At 31.8% G+C, this 27,499-nt stretch overlaps 1 protein-coding gene across 5 annotated transcripts; it reads left to right on the forward strand.

Annotated features, from left to right (window-relative positions):
- Positions 1 to 5,667: 5,667 nt before the first annotated feature.
- LOC132723885 (uncharacterized) lies at positions 5,668 to 26,641 on the forward strand. Of its 5 annotated transcripts, XM_060708686.1 has the most exons (16): positions 5,668 to 5,803; positions 10,776 to 11,318; positions 11,364 to 11,444; positions 11,952 to 12,072; positions 14,094 to 14,570; positions 15,386 to 15,598; positions 16,814 to 16,978; positions 17,426 to 17,500; positions 17,750 to 17,815; positions 20,344 to 20,424; positions 21,788 to 21,882; positions 22,245 to 22,385; positions 22,807 to 22,843; positions 24,330 to 24,388; positions 24,629 to 24,691; positions 24,962 to 26,641. In XM_060708686.1, exons 2-16 carry the CDS (start codon positions 10,800 to 10,802, stop codon positions 25,088 to 25,090), a joined length of 2,322 nt encoding a protein of 773 aa, XP_060564669.1. In that variant the 5' UTR covers positions 5,668 to 5,803; positions 10,776 to 10,799; the 3' UTR covers positions 25,091 to 26,641. The 5 variants fall into 5 exon arrangements, 4 of the variants coding, with proteins under 4 accessions (XP_060564669.1, XP_060564668.1, XP_060564670.1 ...); XM_060708685.1 differs by having other exon boundaries at positions 10,776 to 11,444; XM_060708687.1 differs by lacking the exon at positions 20,344 to 20,424 and having other exon boundaries at positions 10,776 to 11,444.
- The last annotated feature ends 858 nt before the right edge of the window (positions 26,642 to 27,499 follow it).

Below are 27,499 nucleotides of genomic sequence, written 5' to 3' on the forward strand. Positions count from 1 at the left end.
GCCAACACACAGAAAAAAACACCTTTTTATCAAAGGGCCATAACTCGGCCAAAATCATTCAACCGGAAAACCCGTGCAATATGCGCAAGGACTTGAGCTACAGATCAATCCTGTAAAGTTTCATTGAAATTGCATAAGTGTATAAGAGAAGTAGTCTGGACAAACTTTAAAAATAAAAATTATTAAAGGGCCATAACTCAAACAAAATCATTGAACCGGAAAATGCTGACAATATGCACAACTAGACTTGGTACTGATCATTCCTGTAAAGTTTGGATGAAATTGCACCAGTAGTTTATGAGGAGTAGTCCGGACAAGCTTTTGTGTATCTGGAAACACACAGAAAAAAGAAACCTTTTTATCAAAGGGCCATAACTCGGCCAAAAATCATTCAACCAGAAAACCCGTGCAATATGCGCAAGGACTTGAGCTACAGATCAATCCTGTAAAGTTTCATTGAAATTGCATTAGTGGTATAAGAGAAGTAGTCCGGACAAACTTTAAAATTAAAAATTATAAAAGGGCAATAACTCTGACAAAAATCATTGAACCGAAAAATCCTGACAATATGCACAACGACACTTGGTACTGATCATTCCTGTAAAGTTTGGATGAAATTGCACCAGTAGTTTATGAGGAGTAGTCCGGACAAGTTTTGTGACGGACGGACGGACAGACGGACAGACAGACAGACAGACGGACAGACAGACGACGGAGAAGTGATCCCTATATGTCGCCACTACTCCGTAGAGGCGACACAAAAAAATGGGTATTGCAAAAACATGTGTTCATTACGAAAATTGATTAAAGAACGCATATCTAAAACATTTGTCATACCTTTAGTTTAAACAATTATCTTAGGATTGCTGTAGAAATATTTAATTGGCGCCGAAATAATCCTTTAATTCTCTGACAATGTGAACAACTGTGCATAAGAGTTCCCTCACAATTTGATACTACTACATGTAGTTTTTGTCACTTTGTTTTGTGAATAATGTGTTATGTTAATTTTATGATCCTACGACAGTTGTCCTTTTTTTATAAATTAATCATGGGCAGACTTTTCTTAGTCCTTTACGACGAAACCCTGGAATAACAGAGTTAACACTTTATTAGTTAAAAATCCAGTTTATTCTTCAATGTCCAATTTTCGAATGATTACATAAATAACATTTTACAACATTATAAAATAAATCATTATAAGAATACAATATTTGAATTAACAATAGTTTGATCTTTTGATTAACAAATATGGGGAAATTAGCTTTATAGATTAACTCACTTTGCATAAGAGGTACCATTTTAACAATTCAAATAATTATAATATTACTATTACATAGCACCTAACAATTTATATCAATTTACATAATTATTTAGAATAGATTTTATAAACTTTAATGAATTATGAAATATAATAAAAGTACATACCTGGAATAACAGAGTTAACACTTTATTAGTTAAAAATCCAGTTTATTCTTCAATGTCCAATTTTCGAATGATACTGGGACAGTTGAAGCTGGAAGTTTTGTTCAACTCTGTTAAACCATATGCAAATAAACATTAATGTATAAAATGTCCTAAGAAGGAAACATTAGGATGATTTCCTGCAAAAGTTACTATTTTTGTTTAACCATATATTTAGGCATTTAGATAAGGATGGAAAAAGAAAGGAGTAAGCTGACTGCTTATCAAGACTTGTTTGTTTAAGTGCTAATTGTCACTTATTGTAGCTTGGCTTTAAAGCAAGATATAAAGTTACTTTAACAAGTCTTTGTTAGAAAGCTTATGTAAAATAAAACTGAAGTGAAAAACACTATTTTTAAGTAAAATTGTAACTATTTTAAAGTTACCAAAATAAAACTATTATATTTGAAATCTACATTTAGAAACAAGATTTTGATATAAAATATGAAATATCTATTTTAAAAATAATGATTGTGATGTAAACTATCACAATCATTCATAATGTAAAAATATGGATCATAATATTATTTTGGAAATAAAAAATGTTGAGATATTAATAATACAAAAAAATATTATAAAAACAAGCTATTTTTGTAAAAAATATTCTGGCTATAGAAATAACAAAGTTTTTGAAATTTTGGTAATAAAATATGTTTTATGTGTTTCTATTCAATAACAGCTGATTTAGTATTCTTTTCCAGGTTAAAGTTTTAAATTTTTTTAACATATTTACACTGTGTATGTAAATTTTGTAATAAAATACATGTATGTTTGTTTTCATTTGTCTTTATTCAATAAAAGCTGTTTTTCGTATAATTTTCCAGTTTATATAAATAACGAAGTTTAGCTTATCTACAATGTGTAATGTAATTTTGGTGAAAAATATTTGGTTTTTATGTGTTTTTATTCAATAAAAGCTGTTTTTAGTATAATTAATTTATATAATTAACAAATGAAATATAGAATGGGAAAATGTTTTCCATCAACAGTTTGAAAACAGGTGTGAAAAAGTTTGTATTTGAACACGTGGCGAATCGTTATTTAACTGTGGTGAATCGTTAATACTCTGTGTCGAATCGTTATGTGGCGAATCGTTAGTGTGGCAAATCTTTACATTACCCTTTTATTAAAAGCCCCAAAACATCTTTTCTTATTTCTAAAAAATAAAGTCATTTGTCAACATTCAAAAGTGCATGTTGTTCTTTTTTGAACCGTTCATTCAGATTAACCTGTAAAGGTCAATATAATAATCATGAGGTCAAGCATCTAAACAAGATGGCTGCAAAGTGATAAAGTTTGTTACCTAAATCAGAAATTATCAGGTAGTTTATGTTCAAAATTAGTTTTTAATTTATTCAAGGATTATATACATACAGTTTTATTAGATATGCTTCACTTTACTCCATGCTCAATGAATGAATAAGAGTGTGCCAGATTCATATCTATATATAGAACTGTATTGCATCACACCCTTTTAAGTATTTTGTGAAGGTGGTATCAGTGCAAGAAATTAAAAGAAGAAAATTAATGTACAGTAGAAAAACATGATAATTGACGGACTTTCCCTCTTCAGTGGACCAGTCATGTTAAAGTATAAAATGGGTACAGTACCCTGAAGACCAGTAGCTAATACTATGTGCCATAGAGTCATTTTTTAGCATTTTCCCCTTTACTAGTAATTTACTACTTCGCTAGCCTACCTGTTCGTGTAGGTTAGACAGTTGTGTATAAATATCAATGATAGACTGTTATGATATTAAGATTATGATATATTGTTGATTTCAATGATCTAGTCATATCATCTTATTACCTTAGAGAAAATATGTTGTGTTTATTTATTTCCAGAGCCTATGTAAAATTACAGATGTGATATGAATTGTCGCCACACCTAAGCTAGATGCAGTAAAGAATTGAGATTGTACATCATCTTTGATTTATCTTATTATTGAGCAAAGCCCGGTTACAAGCATTTTATTCATTAAAATAATTGTTGGTGTTGCAGTAGTCCGACTAATTAGACCTGTCAAAGAAACATCAAGATAAAAATTTTTGAATGGGCGATGTCTTTTTCCAATGCTTTGGCAGTTTGGACTTAATCAAATTAAATAGGGTAATGCTGCAAAGACATTTCATAACCAAATAAAGACTATCAAAATCAAAAATCTAAAAAAAAGTCTTGTATATGATCATGTCCGGGAAAAGGTCCAAATTCAGTAGATTCTACTGACTGAAAGCACAGGAGTTTCATGTTCTGTCAATAATTATGAATTAAAGTCAAATATGTAAATACTAACATACATATTTGACTTTAATTCTTATTTATTGAAAGTATAAATAAATTAGAATTCAAGTCAAATATGTATGTATATATTTGACTTTAATTCTTATTCATTGACAGAATATCAAGCTCCCGTGCTGAAACTGAAAAAAAAAATCATTGACCTGTTGAAAATGAAAGTAAAACAGTATCAAACATTCAGCATAAAATGTATTGTTACAGATCTCTGAAGCGGTTTTTCCAGGATCTTAAGTCCTTAGAACTGTTTAATTTCTTATAAACATAAGGGAACAACTAGATATGAATAAAATAAATATTTACTCGTGACACACAGTTACAAATGTAGATTTCGTAACAAAGGGAAGTAACTTTTAGTGTATTGCGAGTAAATAATCCAGACCTGAATTATTATATTTTTGTTGTAGCAAAAGTAATATGCATCGAATCGTGCAATTTATCATCAGGTAATATAGTTTTTGTGATTGAACCTTTTAAAATTACATTTGTTGTAAGGATTATTCAATTTTTTTTTCATTACCATTGTAGATTGTACATTGAAAAGACTGTTAATCGGACTATGTTGAGACAAAGCGTAACATTGTATAAGAGTGCCAATACCGATGAGAACTACGTACGTGTAATGTTGGTCTAATATTATAAGGCACAATGCCATACCGCTTAAACAGCACGTACATTTGGTAAGATTTATCACTCTAAATAGTTTAAATTACGTATTTCATTACGTTAGTGCATATCAAACTGTAAATAGTACTGTTATATATAGATAACCCCGACTAACTTGGATTATTTTATTGATAAAACTTTTTCCAACAAACAAGCACATGTTCAATATTGGAACAGACTATATAATGATCTTTTTAAATTTTGAAAACTTTTTCGTTAATGTGTTTTTCTTATAAATGCTGCATCAAATTTTAAACGTCCATTCTTTTTAATAAACTATAGCAGGTAATTAGAATTGTCTTCAACCACTGACTTGAGATTTAAATAAAATAAATGGTAATAATATAAACGCACGCACGCACGCACGCACACACACACGCACACACACACACACACAAGCAAAAGTAATAACAAACAAATGATTGATGCTGATTTTCCAGAATTTTTGAGCTATTTTATCAGCTGTGTTTTCTTAAGTGTTAAATTGACTTTATTTACTGCCGTGGGATAAAAAAAGTCTTAAAGAAATACCAGTTTGCCTGCATTTCCAGATATTTTTTTCAAATCAGAGACATAGATAATGTCTATGTCTCTGTTCTAATGCATCACGTGGGTCAAAATTTTAAATATACATTACATTGTAAACGAAGATAACCAAGACATTGCAAAAAAGCTGTGATTTAGTGCCGGTGTTTTCTTTCCAACAAATAATTTCAATTATTATCCTCATCCACACCCTTCCCTTGGACTTAATAAATTCCGTTCAGAATTTCCTGTTTATATATTATGTTTCACTTCACTGTTTATCCAAATTATGCATGTTATATGACGAAACCAGTTTCCGCTCATTAACTACAAAATTATGTGACCTACAGCGGTCAAACTTAATTGAGCGACCACCCTCACTGAGCAGAACTTCCCTTATGTTTTAGGGCTCTCAATGACTTTGGACATGCACTTCTTAAAAACTTGCTAACTTTTTATAAACCACAGCAAAATCTTCATGTGATTATAAGCCCCATTAATTAGAAATCCCTTTTTATTTTTTGGGCTTCGGTGTATATATGTTTTGATCACCGAATTTTGTCTTAAAGACGGGAAACCAGACACAAGTTTAATCATTAAAGAACGGCGTAAAAAGTATGTTTAAACATTTCATGGTATTTTAACCTCATCTTTCGAAAAGAGTTTTTTCGGGTAACCCCCAAACAGGAAGTTTTGATTTATATTTAGTTGAATGACACGTTCTCAAGTTGACAGTCGTGCTTATGAAATTGTTAAGTCTACATCGGATTAAACGAAGTGTAAGATACAGTGTAGTTTAAATGAAGAGCTAATCTTAAAGAAGACAGTCAAAAATTTATATACATAACAAAGGTAAGAATAATATTATTTTTTTATGAAGTACATTTAATTAATAAAAAAAAAGAAGAAATGATACGATGTGTTTAAAGTTTTTTAAGCAGATCTACTTAGCGACAAATTTAAGGGCAAATTCGATATCGATCGATATATGATTGATTAATTGATTGACTGTGCTGTAATAGATTAAAGAGATAATAATAAATCGCTAACCAGCCAACAAAATTTTCATCTGTTATATTTTATCTTAAAATCTTGAAGAAACAAAGTTTACATTTGAAATACAAATAGGACATACAGGTGAAGTTACATGCAGGTGAAGTTAAATTACAGCATACGATGTCAAAATAAATTAATGCAGGTTCAAAGAATTTTTATAAAACTGCAAGTCAGTTAATATCCTGTCTTTATTTTCATAGTAAGATGTAAGCTACACAAGTAAAATTATTATTATTATTATTATTATATCGGCTTATTATCGATATCATCATCGTCATCTTTATCGGACTCATCATTAACAGCATCAGTTTTATCATCATCATCATCATCATCATCATCATCATCATCATCATCATCATCATCATCATAATCATCATCGTCGTCGTCGTCGTCGTCATAATTTCATTATCATCATCATCATCATCACCACTACCACCACCATTTCCATCATCACCAACATCATCATCATCATTATCATCATCATCTTGTTTATCATCATCAACTTTGTCGTCGTCGTCGTCATCATCATCATCATCATAATTATCATCATCGTCGTCGTCGTCGTCGTCGTCACAAAACGCTTATTTTTATTATCATCATCACCACCATATCCAACATCACCATCATCTGTCACCAACGTTGTCTACTAACTATCAATGCTACAACTGCAACCATCTTCAGCAGCAATAACAACATCATTATCATCGTCATAATCATCAACAACAACAACAACCGCAGCAGAATCAGCAATAGCAGCAGACTGTCAACTTGTATCACTGCTATAATAATTGTTTGTCCATTTCTGTTGAACTTTTCGTATACAAGAAACAAGTAAAACATCACCTTATTAATTAATAGTAAACAGTCTCTTACTATTAGGTATTCAACTGTTTTATATACATGTATATTACAGTGTGTAAACCATATCATTTTCGTCACCTTAATTTTTGGTTTCCATTTAGCTAACATTAAGGAAGTTTTAAAACGCATGGTAAAAAGAAATGAAAAATGAATTCCTTTTATATATTGATAAATATTTTAAGTAAATAAGGTACACCAAATTTTTTGTTAAAGAAAAAAAAACACTTCCTGATTTAAGTCGGCCAATATGATTTACATCGCAGTTGACAATCAATATTTCTCCAACTCAATAGCAATATAAAAGCTTTTATCAAACAAACTTTACTTATGATATGGCTGAAGTGCTTACTGATGTGTTTCATTTTATAAATTATATCTTTTATAACTTATATCACAAAGAGCATGTTAAAGCAGTCAGTGCGGAAGATTATTTATCATACTGCTAACCTAGTTTATGTGATAAGAAAATATATATTATTAAATATTAAGATATTTTAATTTAGTAAGTATACATAGCTGAGTATTAAGTAGCCAGTATTCAGGACAGACTCTACACAACAGGTGTTCTTTTGTAGCAATTTATTACAGACATGGATTCTGTTTCTTTTTAATGTTTCTTTTTAAGTAAGAAGTCACAACAATTCGATGTTATAATGCATTTTGTTTGTCTAAAAGATCCAGGGCTTGATTTTAAAAGGATTTTCAAGGTTTCAAAATCATCATTGTAACACCACATGGAACAATTTTATTTATATTCGATCCTAGTTTCAACACTTTATAAGAACAGTAAAACATAGCAAAATGCCATTTTAGTGATTTAGTCATACTGCCGGGGATCTGTGATTCACTCAATATTCGCAAACAAGAACATGAAATTCTATTTTCATTAAAATTTCCTATCACTTGTAAAGTTATGGACTTCTTATTCCATATATGTTTCCCTACACATTTTTTTGATGTTATTACACATATTTTAAGAAATGATGGAGATAATGAAAGTGTAAGGAAATTGTTTGTAAATTGATGCGACTCTTTGACTGCCATCACATCACAACAGTTTTCATCTATTTCATACTTGCTTGAAGTTGTTTCAGTGAAAAGAATGATATACTTCATGAAGTCAAATTTCTAAGTGACAATACATTTACATAAAAATAGCAATTTCATATACTTGAGAGTTTGATCATCACTCTGATTTAAAGAGAAAAATAGAAATACATTGCATTTGTCGTGAGTTTAATGGTGTCCATGGCCATTCATGTCTGGAAACAATAACAAATTTCATGTATCATGCTCTCACTGATTTCAGCAGTATCATTTTATCTTTTGATCATGTGAATGATTCTTGTTTTAAGTTAGTCACATTCTTTGTTCAACTAAAACAATAATGACTGTATTGAAGTGTAGTGTTTCTTTTCTGAAGCTGGATAAATCAACTATTAATAATACCTATAACTATCCTTTGTAATTGTTACTTTGTCATCGCTAGAGTACAATCACTGCGTTGCTGAAGACTGAACGCGATCACCCCTTGGATACACCGAGTCCATTCTTGATGCAGAGTCATAAAAAATGAAAACAATCCTTTAGCAAGATGATAAAGATCTCATTAAAACATGATGACTGTTGTCACAATATCACTTTATCTTAATTCGCTGGTCTGTAACTTGATCGAAGTCCCCACGCTTTTAAGTGTATATAATATATTTTTATGTAAAAACGATATTCCAGATGCGGTCTCTTAACGAACAGACAAGTCCCCCTGGTCTATCATACAGTGCATCTGTGTATTAGATGATAATATTGCACTTTCCACCCTGTAACATTGTTGCTTTTACCGATGAGTTCAAATCTCGGGCATGTGTGCTTTTTCACCTTTACCGGTTAAGAAAACTTTTTACACGCCGAAGATTTGTGGATGGTGTTGATTATCAGAAATAAATAAAGAGAAAGTATTGATGATTGTTATCATTTCAATATAAGAAGAACGTAAACCAAAACTTGGTACAGCTGAAATGTCGTTAGTAAAGTTGTGTTGTTGTTGTATCCACCACTTCAATACATCACATATGTGTTTATATCGTTATAGTATATACTGTATTGATAAAAACGATGGTTTTCAAATCAAAACCTAACTGGTCACGCGATAGAACATTTGAAGAACATCGAAGTGTCAACAGTCAATATGGCAATAAAAAAGATATTGTTCTGGCAGAGTAACGATCGTCAGGTCACCGAGAACATAATTTTTTCAAAAAGTGCCAGTTTCCTTTGTTTTGAGTTCTAGTTGGGTTATAAGTTACGATCATATGGAATATTCTAACACATTATTTTAGATTTAAAATTAATTAATTCAATTAAATATATAAGTATGCAAGTACGGTACATTTTTTACAGAAGAAAAAACCTTTACATTCCGCCCTACCCTTATAAAATACAACAAAAAGGAATTTAAAAAGAAAATCGATCCTTTTTGTCATTCTATGAATAAACGCCCAGGTGTTCTGATTGACAAAAATCTACTTACTCGTACATACGCACACACTATCAAACAATCAAACTTTCCGAATAAATATAATTTAATAAATTAAACGTGCCTATTTCTCATCTATGTTTCACATACCACCTGGCTTGTCCTTCATGAGGCCTCCGTAGCTGACTGATTTAGGACGTTGTCTTCATGTCACTTGGCCTTCACCACTGTTGGTTCGAGTCGGGCTATGGACTTTCAATTCTTCCATGCGAACAAACTACAGTATCCAGCAAGCTTTTCTAGCTTACGGAACGATTTGGGTTCTACTCAGATGCCCGCTCGAGTCTGTGATAATACACAGAGGGACACTTGAGGTCATCCCCAACCAGTATAGTATGACTATGTTGGTGCGACGAAAACCAAACTAAAAAAAGTTATGTCGGTCAAGGACCATTTTGTTCATTTTTATACAATTCAGCACGTACGAAAACTAAAAAACCGTTCTTTTGCACAAAGCATAACAAAAAATAAAATGTTTTAAAGGTTAAAGCACCAAGTTAAGTTTATCGCAAATTGTAGGTTTCTTTTATCATATTTAGTTATCTTTTTGTAAAAACTATTTGAGGGGGATTTTCTTTGCGATATATTTAAATAAAGCACGTTTGAAAACGTGTGATTCCCTGATGGCACGCATAAGGAAAGACCATACATTTATTACTGTATTCAATCATCACTATTGAATTAAACGAAATATCAGATTATTTGCAGCGTGTTAACAATTTATTATAAAATGATTACATTCATGAAACGTCTTTATCTACCTTGTCAAAACATTTTGATTTTGATTAAGAAATTTATCCAATGACAGGCAACAGGAAGAAATGAATGAAGCATCCTTAGTGAATAACGTGATACATATAGAGCCTGCATTTTAAAGGTCTCATCAAAATACCGTTAGTATTGATAGTGGTGGAGGGGAGAGGATCCATCAGGGTCTTTGGTTCGATCCAACGCTTCAACACTAATGGTCTTTCGGATGAGATCGTAAAACAGAGGTCCCATGTGTCGGTATATGTAAAAGAATCAGGGTCTCCTCTGCAATGTACAACCTCCGAAAAATAAAACAACTAACAGTTTTCAGGGAGAGTGGCAAATATTGGCAGCTAGTAAATAAAAATCATGCGATATACATATGCAGGCCCAGTTTTGCGTTGACGATATATGGTAGCTGATTAACACTTTGTCATATTTTCGCTTTTTCGCCACAAAGTCCTAAAATGCAAAACGCTCTGAGGGACTTTTACCTATCTTTTGAACGTGAATATGAAAAATGGCAACAAATAAAAGGCATTAATACAACGACACATAGAATGTTTCGTTTTGTCCTGCTTTATAGTTTGGGCAATAGATACTTAATATGTTATTTTCTTTCAGAGCTCAATACCCTCACTGGAAGATATGGATTCTAGCGTATCAATATTCTACGTTAGTGACGGTTATAACTGGTCTGATTACCTCTTTAAAAAATTACACTCCAAAGAGTATGAAATAACTTGTGAACAAATTCAATTTAACAAAAGGTCGGAACACAGTCTACAGTCTTCAGTGCTAAATGTGTTCTTTGTCACGCCGGATTTTCTAGAAAATCAGGACTGGAAATGGGCTAATAGTGTTGATACAAACAAATGCATTCTGGTGTTGACAGGAACAGAACAAGAGGATTTAGAGGAATCGGCAAAACATTATAAATTCGACCATGTGAACGATTTCTTTATCTTTCAATTGAAGGAAACGGAGGATTCGGTTCGAGATCTTTTAATATTTATCATAACAAAATATGAAGATAATGACCCCCATCAGTCAGGGGTCATGTCCGAGTCCCCTCAGTCCCAGCACTCTCCACATTTGCATCATATAGGAAGTGAGCCCAGAGACTTTAGATACCATGAAAGACTCTCTCTTAAATCCAATGAAAGAACTAGCAACAATATGCGAGGTTCGCCAAATGTTTTAAGAAAGACGTTAAGTGAAGATGATGGTAATTACGATAAACTTCCAAATTTACAGCGTCAAGTAAATGGTTTACGAGATGTGATTTACAAGGTAAATTAATCAATTAGTTCACCGTAATAAAACAGATCAGAATAAATCCTATATATACAGAATATTTAACAGTGTTTTTTGTCAGTTTTTTTGACAAATCATTTAGGAATATATTGGAGTTGTGTTGGAATACCAATTTGAAATTGGTTACCAAGCATATATAGTCATTTGTTTAAACTCTAAATAGTTATATACAAATAAAGTATTTCATGGACATATAAAAAAACATGTGACCTCTTATGGTTGTTGTTATAACTCGTGTCCACATTCATTTGTATTTATATTTGTTCTTTTCTTGTTTTTTTATATAATATACATGCATTTTATATACATTAACACATAAAAAAATATTATTTAACTAAGCACAAAATCGGCTAGAAATTAGCTTAGATCTCGCCATCTAATGATGTTAACAATGATGTTTTATTCTTCATCATAATGTTTCATTTGTAAATTGTCTTCTTTCTGTTTTTGAACGAGTTATTCTCTGATTCTTCACTTTATCAGGATGGCAAGTTGTACTTCCTATTGTGGAGACAAGCGGAGGGCTCGTTGAAAGTCAAACTTGGTAACAAAGAGTTATTACCTGATGATACCCACTGTGCTGTGTACGAACTTGAGTATGAAGGTAAGTCTATCAGAGTTTAAACTTTACTCACTTTTTGTCTGTGACTGTCACTTATCATTATTCTAATATGATTACAAATATATTTTATTATATTATCTAGGAGGTACGTCTTAAATGATATTCCAATCGATGAACTGTTTCACTAACATGACTTGATCAGTTATACATATATTTGAAGAGGGTATAAATTTGAAAGTGTTTGAAGAAAAGTAAATTTATTATTATTTGAATACACACCCTCATAAAAACACACTTAACATATGTATAATGTATATGCAACTCCCACAGATTTGCAAGATCCTGTTCTGGGCAAGGTTTTGTTGTGTGTTTTTCCATGTCGTTTTGATTTACAACGATCTCTCAGATGGCTGTCATTTTCTTCCTAAGTTTCGGAAATTAGTTCTTCTAAGAACTACCGCCGATATTAAAATTTAACGATAATATTAGGCCATCATAATATACTGGCTCTAAATGGCGAATGATTCAAATTAAGGTCTCCCATGCGTACAGCAATGATTCAGTTTGAACTTATTGTTATTTTGTATAGTCATACCATACACAGTATCATATATAATTCACAGGAATAAAAATCATCAAAATGTTCACAAAATACAATGGACATTTCGAACATGATACGTGTCAACTCAAGCGACCGCGTATACAATTACATTTGTCGTCTGGTAGCATGCATATCTTTAGTTGAAGGAAAAAAACACGACAATATATTAAAAGGGAGTCATAAAATAATGATAATAAATAAAACAGAGGCTGGTTTGTTTATTTACATGATTTACTCATCGCTCGCGTATTTCATTGACCAAACCATGAACTTTTAGGTCACGGCCAGTTTTAACGGGTCTCTTCGTCATATTTTTAGGATGACGAAAAGCTTTAAATAATGTTAAAATTTTCCAGCTTTATTTGGTGTGAATTAAGACTTATTTCATGCACGGACATGCGTTCTGGTAGAACTTGCAAACTCTTACTTGATCCATTCATGTTTAAAAAAAATATAAATCAGGAAATTAATGCATTGTTCAAAATCACTTACATGTCGTCCCAACCAATTAGTTTAAATTTATCATGCTGTAATATAGTTATGCCTGATGATCTTTATAATATCATAAAGCAGATAACGCTGAATAATAAAGTCACACAGGATGAATACGTTGCCTGGCACAAACAGCACATGACCAATCGTATCTTGTCACGTGCATAATTCTCACTGTCCCGTGATTTAAAAAAGTAATAAGGTTATTTAATTTGACCTGTCTTTATCAAAAGACAGTCAATTATCAACCATTAACGCTATCTAATACAGGTTGTAAAAAGTGTCTAAAATCTTCCGCTTATCAAAGCAATAAAACAGTACAGCAATGAGTAAGACTGCATGTTTTCTATGAAATATGTGACCCGACCTCTGTTATCACCAATAAAAGTAATTTAACAAATGAAATGATAACAAATATAATGTTTTCGGTTACGTAAATTGTTTGAGTTGTTAAAACCTAAAAAATGACAACAAGAAAGTCACTTTTATCACATTAATTATCGTTCGGGAAGAAAAAAGAAAAACAAATAAAACAGAACAATACTAAAAATGAATATGATTGTAACACCGTCAATACTATGATAAATTTTAATTAAAACAATATACAGTACAATCTCTGTAGTACAACCAAGATTTTGGTTGTTGTTGAATGAGTGCCGCTCTGCAAAGGTCTCACTGTATGTGTTTTTTCTATTGACATCAGTAAAGTACGTTTGTTTGTAAAATTTCTGTGAAATATTACTATGTTCTAGTTTGTTAAATTATCATCCTTTCATATGAACGTTAGTGTATGTATATCATAGTCGTTCTTTATATTCGGCGGCTGTTTGATTGCTCAATTTTAAGTTTACTTCTGGATACATCAAAGTGAATGCCCACAAAGCTGTTGTTGGCACGAAAAAAGTTAGAAATATCATCTCAGTAGGCTTTTTTTTAGGGCTATGTTATTTTACTTTCTCGAAACTTTCAGGAAAGAAATCTACAAATGTGTCGGTCATTCAAGACGGAACCATGATAGGTGAACAACTGGTTCAAATATCGTCTGCTACAGATCGCATGGAATCGTCTGTATTTGAAAGCACCAACATATCTAAGGCCCCTGCGCGAGCAGTGGGTATATCAATAGCGACACAGACAGATGAATTAGACGTTAAAGACGGTAGAACTGTAATTTCAAAATCTCACGAAAAATCACGTGCGTCGTTATATGTAAATATTGACGACGTTTCCAGAGAAGACCATGCTTTTCCGGAAATGAGTCGCACAAATAAACTAGAATATATTCGTAAAATCTTAGCAGACGAGACGGACCCTGAAGAAATGCTTTGTCAATGTCTAGGAATAAATAAAGGAGTTAAACATCTGGACGAAAAGATGACTTCAATGGTGCAGTGTGTCGAGACGCTCAGGCATTTATCATTCTCCGGCACAGAGAAGACTTCACATGGTATGTGCAATTCTTCTGGAAATTTGTAATTATTTGAGGGTCATATCTTAAATTAATGAATTGAGTAGAAGGTCAGTAAAACTTACAGGCGGTGTTACTTTGATGACAGATCTAAAAAGAGAGTGTTCATCTCGTTTCCTATTTGTGGTTGTCCATGTTGACTCTCTCGCATAAGGAAGAAAATATAAATGTTTATGGGTGACCGGATGACCTTTAGATTATTATTTATTAAACAGATAATCTTATACTACCCGGAAGATTTAATTATTTCCTTTCTTAAACTACAAAGAAATCCGTACTTTCCCATTCCATTACCACACTATTTACATACTGATGTTTAATTTTTCTATTTAAATATAATTTGAATTAACAAAAGGAAATAAATTGTTGCTCTTTCAATACAACGTACGTTTACTCAATAAAGCTTAAAAATACGACAAGGTGAAAAACTAGTAGATGTACGAGTTTGATCTAGTTTAACTATTTACCCGCTAACTTTGTATAATGGCATTGCCCGGCTTAGAATTTGGAACAGACCATTTATTTGAAGGGATTTCAGTATCAAAATCTACTAACAGTAAAGAATCTGGTCCGATGTGCGAGATGGCCAGAGCAAAGGTCAATCACTTTTGGTATCAGCAGATTAGGGGTTAATATAATGATTCATTATAGTCTAATGAATCTCATTTTAATAGTATACAAAAAACGTGATATAAATTACATGCATATTGAAAGCCCTTCCTCTTTCAAGAAGAAAGGATAACAATTTTGCATTTTTCTTTTAAAACTTTCAAATAATGCTATTTCTGTTTCAGAAAACAAAAGTTCCGCTTGGCCAACGCTTGTTCACTTTGGCGCCCAATTTAATCTTACCAGCTTCTGCGAAGCGTTGCTATGCAACCCGCTTATGTACGGCGCATGCGTAACAACGAATAAAGATGGTCACATGCCTCATGATATTGCACGAATTCACGGTCACACAGAGCTAGCAGACATGTTGAAACATTTCTCTGAATTCGTAAAAGCAGGTAATCATAATATCTATATTTCTTCTAATAAATATGCCCATTGTAATTATTACAATCGTAAACTAAAAGAACATACGTTATAACAAAAATGAATAAAATCATCACACAGTCTTGGCAATTATTTTAATTGCTTTTCTTTTCTATCATTTGTTTGTTTGTTTTATTGGGTCACACCGAAACTGGAAAAGTTATATGACGACTTTCCAACTTTACTGGAGGAGCAAGACTTAAGGTGCACATTTCAGACACGAGCGGCCACCTAAGTGTCTGAATACCTTTCTTGCATGAACTTATTCAAAGTTCGAACCCACAACGGTGAGTGGCAAGTGACTTGAAGTCAGCAATCTTAACCATTCGGAAATGGAGGCCCGAGCATTTATTTTCAATTTATATTCCTTTTGTTTCAAAATCATAAAAGTTATCATACATAAATAAATGCAACAGCAATAGATGTTTGCATGCTGCACATTAATATAATATGTATGGTATTAAACTGTTTTAGTCGGTACATGTACGTGTTGTCACGTTCTCATATATGCCGCTGTATCATATCATAAGACAAATTTATTACATTTAATCCTTATTATGATATAAAATTACCACAAGAAAGTCATAGGTTAACGGTAAGCTGTGAAATATAAATTAAAATGTTCTTGATATTTTAACAGATGTTTGAGCTAGACGTTATATACATGCGTAATGGGATATGTGTTATTTATGAAATTATGGGTCATCTTCTTTAATGTTTATTTTAGCTTTACAGCATTGATTATTAAACAAATGCTTTCTATATACTTTATGCAGTTATGCATTGTTTTATAGCTGTGTGCACTTAATTTATGTATTTCTATTAAATGTGGCTATGATAATTAACAAAGCTTTCATATTTTAATACGAAAAGTATGCCAATTTAAAGTGTTAAATTTGCATTCAAATACCAGTCAAATTAATGTTAGCCACCATTCTAACCATTGTGGCATAAAATATCAACATATATATTGTAGCAGTCATTCTTTTTAAAATTCAGACCGATTATCAAGGTCATAGCTGCTGAAACATTCGTAAACTTTGTGGCATATGTTAGAACATTTATTTTAAAAATTTCGCAAATCGATGCACAATTCACGGATTTGAACAATGCCTGATTAGGATAGTGATTTTGACAAGCCATAAAAGCTTTCCGAATTATTGTTCATACTTGTTTGGTTCTCACAGAAAAGGAACGTGATAGCGGAATATCTGTGCCACCTGGCTACCCGAGACTTTCAACCATTATAGGGGACAATCCCCCACCCCCTGCACCTCATCCCAGACATTATAGTGACAGTAATTATATTGACATGAGTGTGGGAAACATCCGTTCTGAATTTAATGAAAAAGGTAACAGTCAAATTAATAATTTAATTGTCTTTAAGATGTAACAATTGTTCCGGTCCATAAGTGCTTATATCTCCTCTAGTCATCAATGAAGAACTATTTTCCTAGTTTGAGTTTGAATGATTTAAGAGAGTAAAATTAAGCTTCCAAAAGCCAGAAACTCTGTCAGACTATATAGGCCTGAAGACTTTCCGCAAAGCTATTAAACATTGTTTAGCTGACTGTTTATTTAGTTTGGATCGTGGGACAGCTTATTAATTGCTTGCTTTTATATCCGTCCATCGCATTAAAGTGGCTATATCAGTTATAGTTCGACGTATAAAGTTAATAGAAGAAACAACACAATGATATCTAACAAAAAAATGTTATCATTTGTTATTGTTTTGTTTTATTTTTACAAATTTTCTTTTAGATTTGAATACATATATTATACATTTTCTGCTTTTGTAGGGGATGGAAAACTACGCCAGCATTCTCTGAAAAAGCCCAGGGAAAACTCGCATGATGGTGGATTTTGCGGTTCGGGTAAGCATCTGAATAATTATTATTGATTTGTCACGTATCAGTATCATATACATTTACACATCAACTTTTATATTGCATGTCTTAAAAGGATGTGATCTAACAAGATCATTTTGCTTTTGTAAATACATAATTCCTTTTCTTTCAATTACAGTGCAATTCAAATTTAACGAACATATTAAAGTGGTTTTCAGTACAATTCAAACTTTTCTTTACTGTTTCGATTTGTCCAATATATAATATTCATTTCAGTGGAGGTTTCGAGTGACGATGATGAGTATCTACCTATGTCACCAAAGATGTCGCCATTAGCGGCAGGTAAGTGTCATATGTGAATTTATAATTAACAAGTAGCTGACTGTCATTTATTTCATTTAGTCATTTATGCGTGAACCGATTTTTTCTTACTTCATATCCTTGTCTTACTTCATGTAAATGTGTACATAGGCATCGACACTTGGAACATCTCGGCTATTATCCGAAGTTTAACGGAAAGGGCCGAAAAGTTCCGATTGATAATATCGACTCAGTGATGCATGCTAGTCCTGACAGATCAGAAAAAAAATCAGATTTTTTCCCTTTTTTTTTTTTTTTTTTAATTTATGATATAATATTGCATAAACAACGAGATTAAACATATTTAGGTCAAATAAATGCGACTAGCACCTTTGATACAGAAAAATGTATAAATCATTTATACAGGATCGAGTGTCCATGCAGTGGCAATTCTAATCCATTCGACATCATGCTCTTTATAATGCCATTTCTACGCTATTTTGCGCTTTCCTAGTCTGTCATGTTGATGTTTACTAAAATACCACGTAAAACCCAGACTTAAATGAATTTGGATATGATTATAGAAAATTGTAAAAGACCCAGTTTGAAGACATCTCGTAATTCATCGAGATCGTCCTTAAAGTCCAAACGTTCTTCTAGGCGTGGTAGGTACACTACAGCTCAATCTGTGGTCGATGTCTTAGTATATAACATTTTTATCTGGTTATATAGGTCAATATATAACACTTTCTCTGGTTCTATGTGTCAGTATATAACACTTTCTCTGGTTATATACGTCAGTATATAACATTATCTCTGGTTATATAGGTCAGTATTTAACATTATCTTTGGTTATGTGTTAGTATATAACACTTTCTCTGGTTGTATAACTCAGTACATAACATTTTCTCTGGTTATATATGTCAGTATATAAGGCTATATCTTGTTTAATATGTCAGTTTATAAAGCTACCTGTGGTTAAGTTTGTCAGTATATCACATAACCTCTGGTTAAATATGTCAATATATTTCATTATCTTTTAGTTAAATATGTCAGTATATCGTCACCTTAGTGCAGTTACGAATTCAGTATATAACCTCATCTCTGGTTAAACATGTCAGCAGATAACTTCATTTATATAGTTAAATATATTAGTATACAACCTCATCTCTAATTAAATATGTCAATATATCCTTTATCTCTGGTGAAATATGTCAGTATATAACATTATTTCTATTTAGTTATGTCTGAGTAACACATTTTATTTGTCCATATATAACCTCATCTGTAGTTAAATGTATAAGTATATAACCTCATCTCCAATTAAATATGTTAGTATATAACCTCATCTCTTGTTAAATATATTAGTATATTATCGTTGGTCAGATATGTTAGTATATAACGTTACTCTATCTCTAGTTAACACTGTGTCTCTGGTCAAATGTGTAAGTATAGAACAACTGTGAATATGCCTGTCTTTTTATAACAAAACTATTTTTATTTGTTTTGGTCGTCAGACCAAACAAATAATGGTAGCGAAGTTTTAGACCCTAATGCTGTTAATTGCAAATGCCGAAAGTAGTCCGCTTTTTTAAAGCGGTTACTTCCTTTTATATGTACACTAACGGGAGATGGTCAAATGACAGGCGCATTAATTTTCAAGCGAAATAGTTCCCGAAGATTTCTAATATGGGTTTATTCTTTATAGATATATACATGCATAAAGTAAGCTCCATGATTATTTACATAAGTGTTAAACAACATAATAAGGGTTACAAACCCTAATTTAGAATAATATGGTTTTCTACAGACAGAAAATATTTAACTTCACCGTGGCCGAGGGGTTGCGCGCTCGCTTAGGAAGCGATAGGTCTGGAGTTCAAATCCCTGTTACGGCAACTCATTTTTTTTTTCAAATTGTTTAAGTCAAATAAACATTGAATTGTATATAAGTGTTGCAATTAGTCTTATAGCCAATTTTCTACAATTAAAACGCCGGAAAGCATTGGTGGCACTATACAAAAACAAATTGGTTTATAATCTCACAACCTTCACCTTTCTGACATTCTGAGACCCAAACAAATTCAGCGCGTTCTGTGCTTTGATACTAAGTATTGTTGGTATAGATGGCATTATTAAAGAGCACTATTTCTAGTCAAATTTGTCAGTATATAACTATATATGATCAAGTGCGTCAGTATGATAACATTTATTACGGTTATAAAATATATATGTCAGTTTGTAATGCTATATATGGTCAGTTATGTCAGTATGTAACACTATAGCTGGTTAAACGAAAAGTAATGCAGTTACACCTTTGTTTTGCATAATAATGTTCTATATTTTGACATTTTTAAATTAAAATTAAAAATAAATAGCGATAAAAAAAGACAGTCTGGCAATAAGATAATATAAGAATGACAAAAAAGATAAGTAATTTTTTGCCAGGGGTTGAATACAATCAGTTTAACACGATTGTCTTTTCATAAAACACAGAATAAACGGATTTCATCATGTCTAGTCTGTTTTGTTGCAATTTATCAAAGAGAATTATTGATTTATGTTTGTAGAAAATTATAAAAAATCCGATTTGATGTCATCTCGTAATTCATCGAGTTCATCCTTAATGTCCAAACGTTCCTTTGACCTTGGTAGGTACACTAAGGATTTATCATATGTTAAGTATGTCTATATATTACACAATCTTCTGTTAAATGTGTCAGTATATAACACTTTCTCTGGTCAACTGTCAGCATAAAACACTATGTCTGGTTAAATGTGTCAATTTTTAATGCTTTCTCTGGTTAAATGTGTCAATCTATAACGCTTTCTCTGGTTAAATGTGTCAATCTATAACGCTTTCTCTGGTTAAATGTGTCAATCTATAACACTTTCTCTGGTTAAATGTGTCAATTTATAACACTTTCTCTGGTTAAATGTGGCAATTTATAACACTTTCTCTGGTTAAATGTGTCAATTTATAACGCTTTCTCTGGTCAACTGTCAGTTTACAACGCTTTCTCTGGTTAAATGTGTCAGTATAAAACACTATTCCTGGTTGTCTGCTAGTATATAACACTATCTCTGGTCAAATGTTTCGGAATACAACTCAGATTTTGGTCGGATTTGTTACATGTGGCACTATTCTATAAAATTTTTGTGGTTATAAATTATGTCAATATTTCACTATTTTCTGATTGGTCATTTATATCAGTATATAACACTATCTCTGGTGAAATGTGTCAGTCAATGACACGAATCTCTGGTCAAATATGTCGACTTTCTCTATAGTTAAATAATTTTATGAAATATAACCTCTAAAAACGCAAAACCTACCGAATTAAGCAAGTGTAGAACGATAAGTCCCTTATTTGTTATCCTTAACGTTAATAACTTTGTTGTCATTCTTACATCCTTCCAAAATCATCTCATTTACCTTCTTACATTTGTCTCTCCGCCATTTATTCAAGCCATTATTGCTTAAATGTTTCATATTTTCTTTGTATTGGACTATACTCAGTTGTACAAAATGGGAAAAAAGACATCAATAATTATCATTTTTGCATAAAAACATCGCACGCAGGAAAACACAACGTGCATTAACGGATAAAATCACGCACCGTTATTTTCCACGCACGTTACTGCAATGACGGCCCTGTTAGTTTTATCATTGGAACATAGCTCGCACAAGCATGTAGAAAGCTTAGCTGCTTCTACAGACGTTCATGCAAGAAAAAAGATGCATTTAACTGTCTGTTATCAACCAACATAACTATCTAAATTGACTTTATTGTCTTTTCTAAATCAAAAATTGTACAAGTACTTGGATATAAATTAGTCAATAACATGATCTGACGATAATTTAAAGTTTTTATTATTATCATCATCATCAACCTTTTATTATTATCATTATTATTATTATTATCAACATCCACCTTTAATGATAATCGTTGTGACAAATAAGGAAGATTGGCTCAGACTGATATAAAATGGTACAGATGATTTATTTATCAGATCCAGAGAGAAGAACGCTGTTAGGAACGGATGATGAAACTGATATACACGTGGAGCATCATAGAAAAGACGTGGTTCACATGCTCGGCATGGCTGTAAGTTATTCTGACATTACACCAGAGTATTTTACCATCATCTCTCACAAATCATCGTAAAAAATGTACAAGTTAAATGCAAAATATATATACTAAATGTAAAAGAAAGCAAAACCTTAAATGCAGCACGCTAATAAAAAATAAAGGTCATTTCCTTATTTGAATAACTATATAACTCAATTTAAACAATGAGTGATCTTAAAGTTTGATTTATTGACATTTTCTATTATTTTAAATTTTAATTTTGCTTAATAAAGGTAAAAATAATTTATAACAAAACTAATATTGGGTATTAATGTTAGTTTCATAAATGTTTATCCCATTAACAACAATTCATGATATATTCAAACGCATATTTTCAGGAACCCCCTGTTTCTCCAGAAGAGCATAAAAAGCCAAAGAAAAATTCAAAGTTGAAAAAGTTGTTTTTCGGAAAGAAAAACAGAAGTTTGTCAGAACCGTCTATTCTTAGTAACGAGGCTATTTCTGTCAAAAGAAACTTGGTATACATTTGACCTTTTTAAGATTTTTTTTCAACTTTCACTGATAAGTGTCATGTACTAGAAATCTGGAATATTATGCAGCTTCTCATTTTTTTTCTTTGACAAAATTTAATTTATCCAAAAAAAAAAAAGAAGAAAACTTTAGATGCAAGCTTCCTTATAAATCGATTGTATTTATTAACTTGATTTGTATTCGATCATTCAAAACGTGGGTCCGAAAGAAATAAGAAGATTATGCAAATTATCTCTCTATGAGGAAGTTAAGACATAAAACTGGTTAGAAATTGGTAGTTTACGAATACAGAATAAATGATCCATAAATAACAGTGAATGCAAAGCGGTACTTTATATAAATACCATGTATTTAGATTGTAAAGTTGTAATAAAACTTGTCATATTTTTTATTTTCATTTCATTTTAGAGTGCAAAGTCGTACTACAGAGATTCAGCACGATCAAGTAAGTATATAAATAAAGTAAGCTTTCCTGGTTAAATAAGGACATTTATTATGTGTCTTTTTTAATCTCCGTCTAACTAATATAAACAGGTCAAAGGTCGATCGATTTTTGATTTATGTTCCATTTTTTACTGCCATTAGGACAAAATTGGTATTAAAGATGAAAAAGTACTTTATATCAGTAGGCCTAGAGGAAATTATCCAGTTTGATAACGGGGTACTTTAATGGCTTTAAAGGCGACGGAAGGAACATTTCAGATGTTCTAAGGCACTAGTCTTCCTCCAAAATTTAAGTTCCTATGTTGATATGGCTTAATTCTATAATCATCCAATCAACCAAACAAAGGGGGAGGGGGGAGGAAAAAAAATATTATTTCGAGAATTATTGGTTTAAAAACTATGTTTATACTTGGGATATCCCCAAAGGTATCGCTAATGTAAACAATTTATTGTTATCTTCTCCATCTTTATCATTGTACTTAAATCATTATAAAAAGATGTAACTTGAAGAAAAATAAAAAGTTTAGGGGAATTTCCAGATCATCACTACGGGATACCAAATAATGTCACTGATAAAAAAGAAAAGAAAATTGTAAACAAATGACATGTATCTAAGAAAGATAAATAATTATTTTTCTTCCTGTTTGATAAGGGTATTTTATGTGTTATTTATAATATTTGGGACGACAAGCTAAAGTAAAACCATGACAATTATACTCAATTAAATTCAATTTATTTAAACTAAAATATTAATAAAGATTAGGTGTGACTTAATGTAGGCAAACTAAAGCAAATACCAGCAAAGAAATAGCTAAATTGGACCGTTGCTGGCCTAGATATTTAAGGTGTGCGAGAGAGAAGAAGAATAAACAACAATTAGAATGTTCTGAAATGGTGTGCGTTATTTTGACACTAATGCTCATATAATTCCGCCAAAATTCTTTTATATTTAGAAATCGGTGCCATGACAAGATTTGTGTCGCTACTTTGTTATATCAACCTTTCAGTAATGGAAGACAGCGAAATATGCCGTTTTCACAATCTCATGACCTTATGGGGGAAATTCTATTTTAAAATTTTGAGTCTGAATTTGCTTTTTATGCAACAGAATATCATCAGAAATAAGATGGATACTGCATTGCACAATGTTTTACTAGCATGCCATTTATGTAGATATTGGACTAAAATATATATGAGCCGCGTCACGACCAAACCAACATAGTGCGTTTGCGACCAGCATGGATCCAGACCAGCCTGCGCATCCGCGCAGTCTGATCAGGATCCATGCTGTTCGCTTACAAAAATCTATAACAAGTAGAGAAACTGATAACGAACAGCATGGATCCTGATCAGACTGCGCGGATGCGCAGGCTGGTCTGGATCCATGCTGGTCGCAAACGCACTATGTTGGTTTTGTCATGACACGGCTCATATGATTTATAAATGAAAATATTTAGCAAATTCATAAATCATACGAAATATTTCAGGTTCAAGCACAGCCTCGACGTATTCTGATACTTCAATGAAAGAGGACGATGGTTCTGAGGTAATTTATTTTAATGTAGTTTTAGTGAAGTACTTTAGGCGATTTCTTTGTTTAAAACAACCCGAAAAACTAGAGTATTGAACCATAGGTATTTTTAAATTATAAAACATCTGGGACCCGTTGATTAAACGGCCCCCAGAGCAAGCCTATTTGTTAAATTAGCCTTTCAATCCATATTCAATTTCTACGATGTTCCTCTAATGAAGCAATAGTTTTAAACAAATCATAACATTTTTTCAGGTTCAGCTGAGAGAAGATAAAAAAGGTGGAATAAAGATTAAAGGTTTTCTAAAGAAAGCAAAGGTAAAACTTACGTGTTATATTTTTTAACATTCTTTTTACCCTTTGATGATGCATCAAGACAAATAGAAAGACTGCGATACTCTGGATTATTTTCCCGTCCATTATAAAAAAATATTTTTGTAATGTCATCCAATATATATCTTTCCATAGAACAGGCTGTCTGGTTTATGCATAAGACTTTTGAAAATATTGAAACTATTGCGCATTTTTGACATCAATTCTTACCTTTTTGTGTGTTTAATCTGCTAATGTTATGTCACATTGTTCCAGAAACGGCAATCATTGCGTGTCAAACAAGCAATGGCAGATAATCAGATAAATTTACCTGCATTACCACCACGCAGTGAAGTTTTTTCTGGACGGAGTAAAGCTTTCTCGGAACAAAATGAAATGTTCTAGATAAATTTGATGAAAATTTACCGATCTTCTGGATACAGTTTCCTGGACATCTCATGATAACTTTTTTAACGTAAGAATGATAATTGGAATGGTTGATTGATTGACATCTTCAAGTGTGTAAAGACGACTAGATCGCAGGATCTAAACATATCGTAAGAGTCAGAAATGAGACTATTTTCTGAGACCAGCTATGATTTGTGCAAGTTGCTGGTGACAAAGGATATATATTTATTATTGCACAAAGTGACAAAGTAAATAAACACATTGTTTTAATTTATTGTAAATAAGGGAACCTACTAAAATAGTGTGTATAAAACTTCTCATTTAGATCTATTTATTTATTTATAAATTCTTAATTCATAATCAAAGGAAGAAGAAAGACACCACAACCTTGTCAAAGACTTGGTATTTTCTATTATTTGATTGAGTTGTGAATACGGATTTATGGGTTTATATACGAGTCGTATAAACGTTCTCCATAATAAAGTCATTAATGTTGTAAATAATCATTCTAAGGTTTTATGTGTTTTATGTTTCAATTCATCTCAAGGTTAGTGGATCATCTTTATTCACTGTTTACTTCAGTAAAATTTGTGCAATAAAAGTGTTGTACATATACATGTAATAATGTTTACATGTACAAATTGATAATTGGTTGGTACATTGTATTTGACAGCTAAAAAACAACTGTTTTGACTATGGTTTGAAAAAAGTATGTACATAAATATACAGCCACACTGGTGGGACATAATTATGTAAATAATCTTTACCTGTATATATCAGTTTTCTTGTGGCATTTATGAGTGAAGCCAGACGTACTCTATAAAAAAACTGTGTTTTTACATACATTTGTATTTGGTTACCCGAATTTGCATTTATGTTTTTTTTCAGGGTTTCATTTGGCAAGGACTTTCACTATGCATTTAGTAATGTAATTTGAATGTATCAGATGATATGCAGTGCTTTAATGCAACAATCGTATTTGATGAAGCTATTTCCAGTATTATAGTTAGATCATTTTATCAAACAAGACATGTGATAGTCTTAATACAACCTTCATAAAATTGTAGATAAAATATTATCATTTATATGTTTATATATTGATGTGTGCATTTATTTCCATTTCAACATTCATGTCCATCATGTTTTGTTACTAGTATATGAAACACTAACGTGCTACTATAGGACTTGTAAATCGGTCTGTCAATATAAAACTTCAAAGTGTCTTTAACTAACATTTTCCCAGTCACCATAATTTATGTAGTGGACACATTCTGCTTTAAAAGGATTGTCTATCCATTGCTTAGTTAAAGGTTATCAAAATACTAAATACTAATACCGGAATTATTCTTATGGCGTTGTCATACTATTATTTGTTACAGTTACCCACACAGAATGTGTACCATGAACATGGCTTTGTTCATGTTCTGTATACATGTCATTGCAATAATATTAATATTAAACCATTCCGTTGATATAAAATGCATGCTTTTTTGTTAAGATGTACTAATTATTATTATTTTTCTACAAATAAATATGTAAAAAATTAAACAGTCCGTCATTTCTAATGATATGTTTGGGCCTTTGGTCTTACGTTTTTCACGAGCTTTACGAGCCATATTTGGACGCCACTTGTTATTATGTGTATAGAAGTATAGAGTACTTTATATGCGATACAGGTTAAAAACGGAACAAAACTACATACAGCTACACGAAACATCTGGAAAGAAATATCATTTGTATAATTTTGAAAGTGTAATTTCATCAAAAATATAGGTACGTGCTTGAAAGTACGAGGAAAGTTTGGACGTACGGCGAACAATGGGTGACCGTAATACCCATGCACTTCGTAGAGACGTTGGCTTTGTAATGTGTATGTATGTGACTGGTGATTCATATCGTTACACCAGAATAGGTAAATGTCTACTCAAAGAAACGGCTTCTCAAATCATTTAATTAATTAAAGGCCAGTTATGCTCCAGAAACGCTTTTACTTTATTTTTTGCGACGGACGCGCCCTCAGGCGCGTTCAGAGCTATGTCATCTACACATGGGATTTCGTTGGCTACAATCGCGCAATGTGTCCTCAACCGAATAACAGCCCACGAAATAGTACATGAATTTGATCCTATGAAACTCCCATACTTCGTCGGGATATCTTAAAAACTTCCATATTTAGCCTTTTCAATTTCAAATTAAGTTATCCAAGTTAAAATATAAACGTATTTGATTGATAAAAACGCTGTAGCCCCGTAGTATTATTGCGCAATTATGCAAATAACTGCTGAAACGATTTACCGCTGTCGAAAAAGTAGGACCGCAAATTATGCTATAATTAAGGAGTAAGCTCAATAATTCATAGAAATTATAAGCAGGAAATAAATATTTCCCCATTAAACAAAACATTTT

The sequence above is a fragment of the Ruditapes philippinarum genome, unplaced genomic scaffold (assembly GCF_026571515.1).
Source record: "Ruditapes philippinarum isolate M1 unplaced genomic scaffold, ASM2657151v2 ctg2662_1_1_1_1, whole genome shotgun sequence".
NCBI classification, from domain to species: Eukaryota; Metazoa; Mollusca; class Bivalvia; order Venerida; family Veneridae; genus Ruditapes; species Ruditapes philippinarum.

Bases quoted from the DNA above. Each gene is read 5' to 3' on its own strand.
- LOC132723885 (XM_060708685.1), top strand. From the start codon at position 10,800: ATGGATTCTAGCGTATCAATATTCTACGTTAGTGACGGTTATAACTGG. The intron at 14,571-15,385 runs GTATGTGCAATT...TTTCTGTTTCAG, and splicing joins CACAGAGAAGACTTCACATG to AAAACAAAAGTTCCGCTTGG. The intron at 15,599-16,813 runs GTAATCATAATA...TGGTTCTCACAG, and splicing joins CTCTGAATTCGTAAAAGCAG to AAAAGGAACGTGATAGCGGA.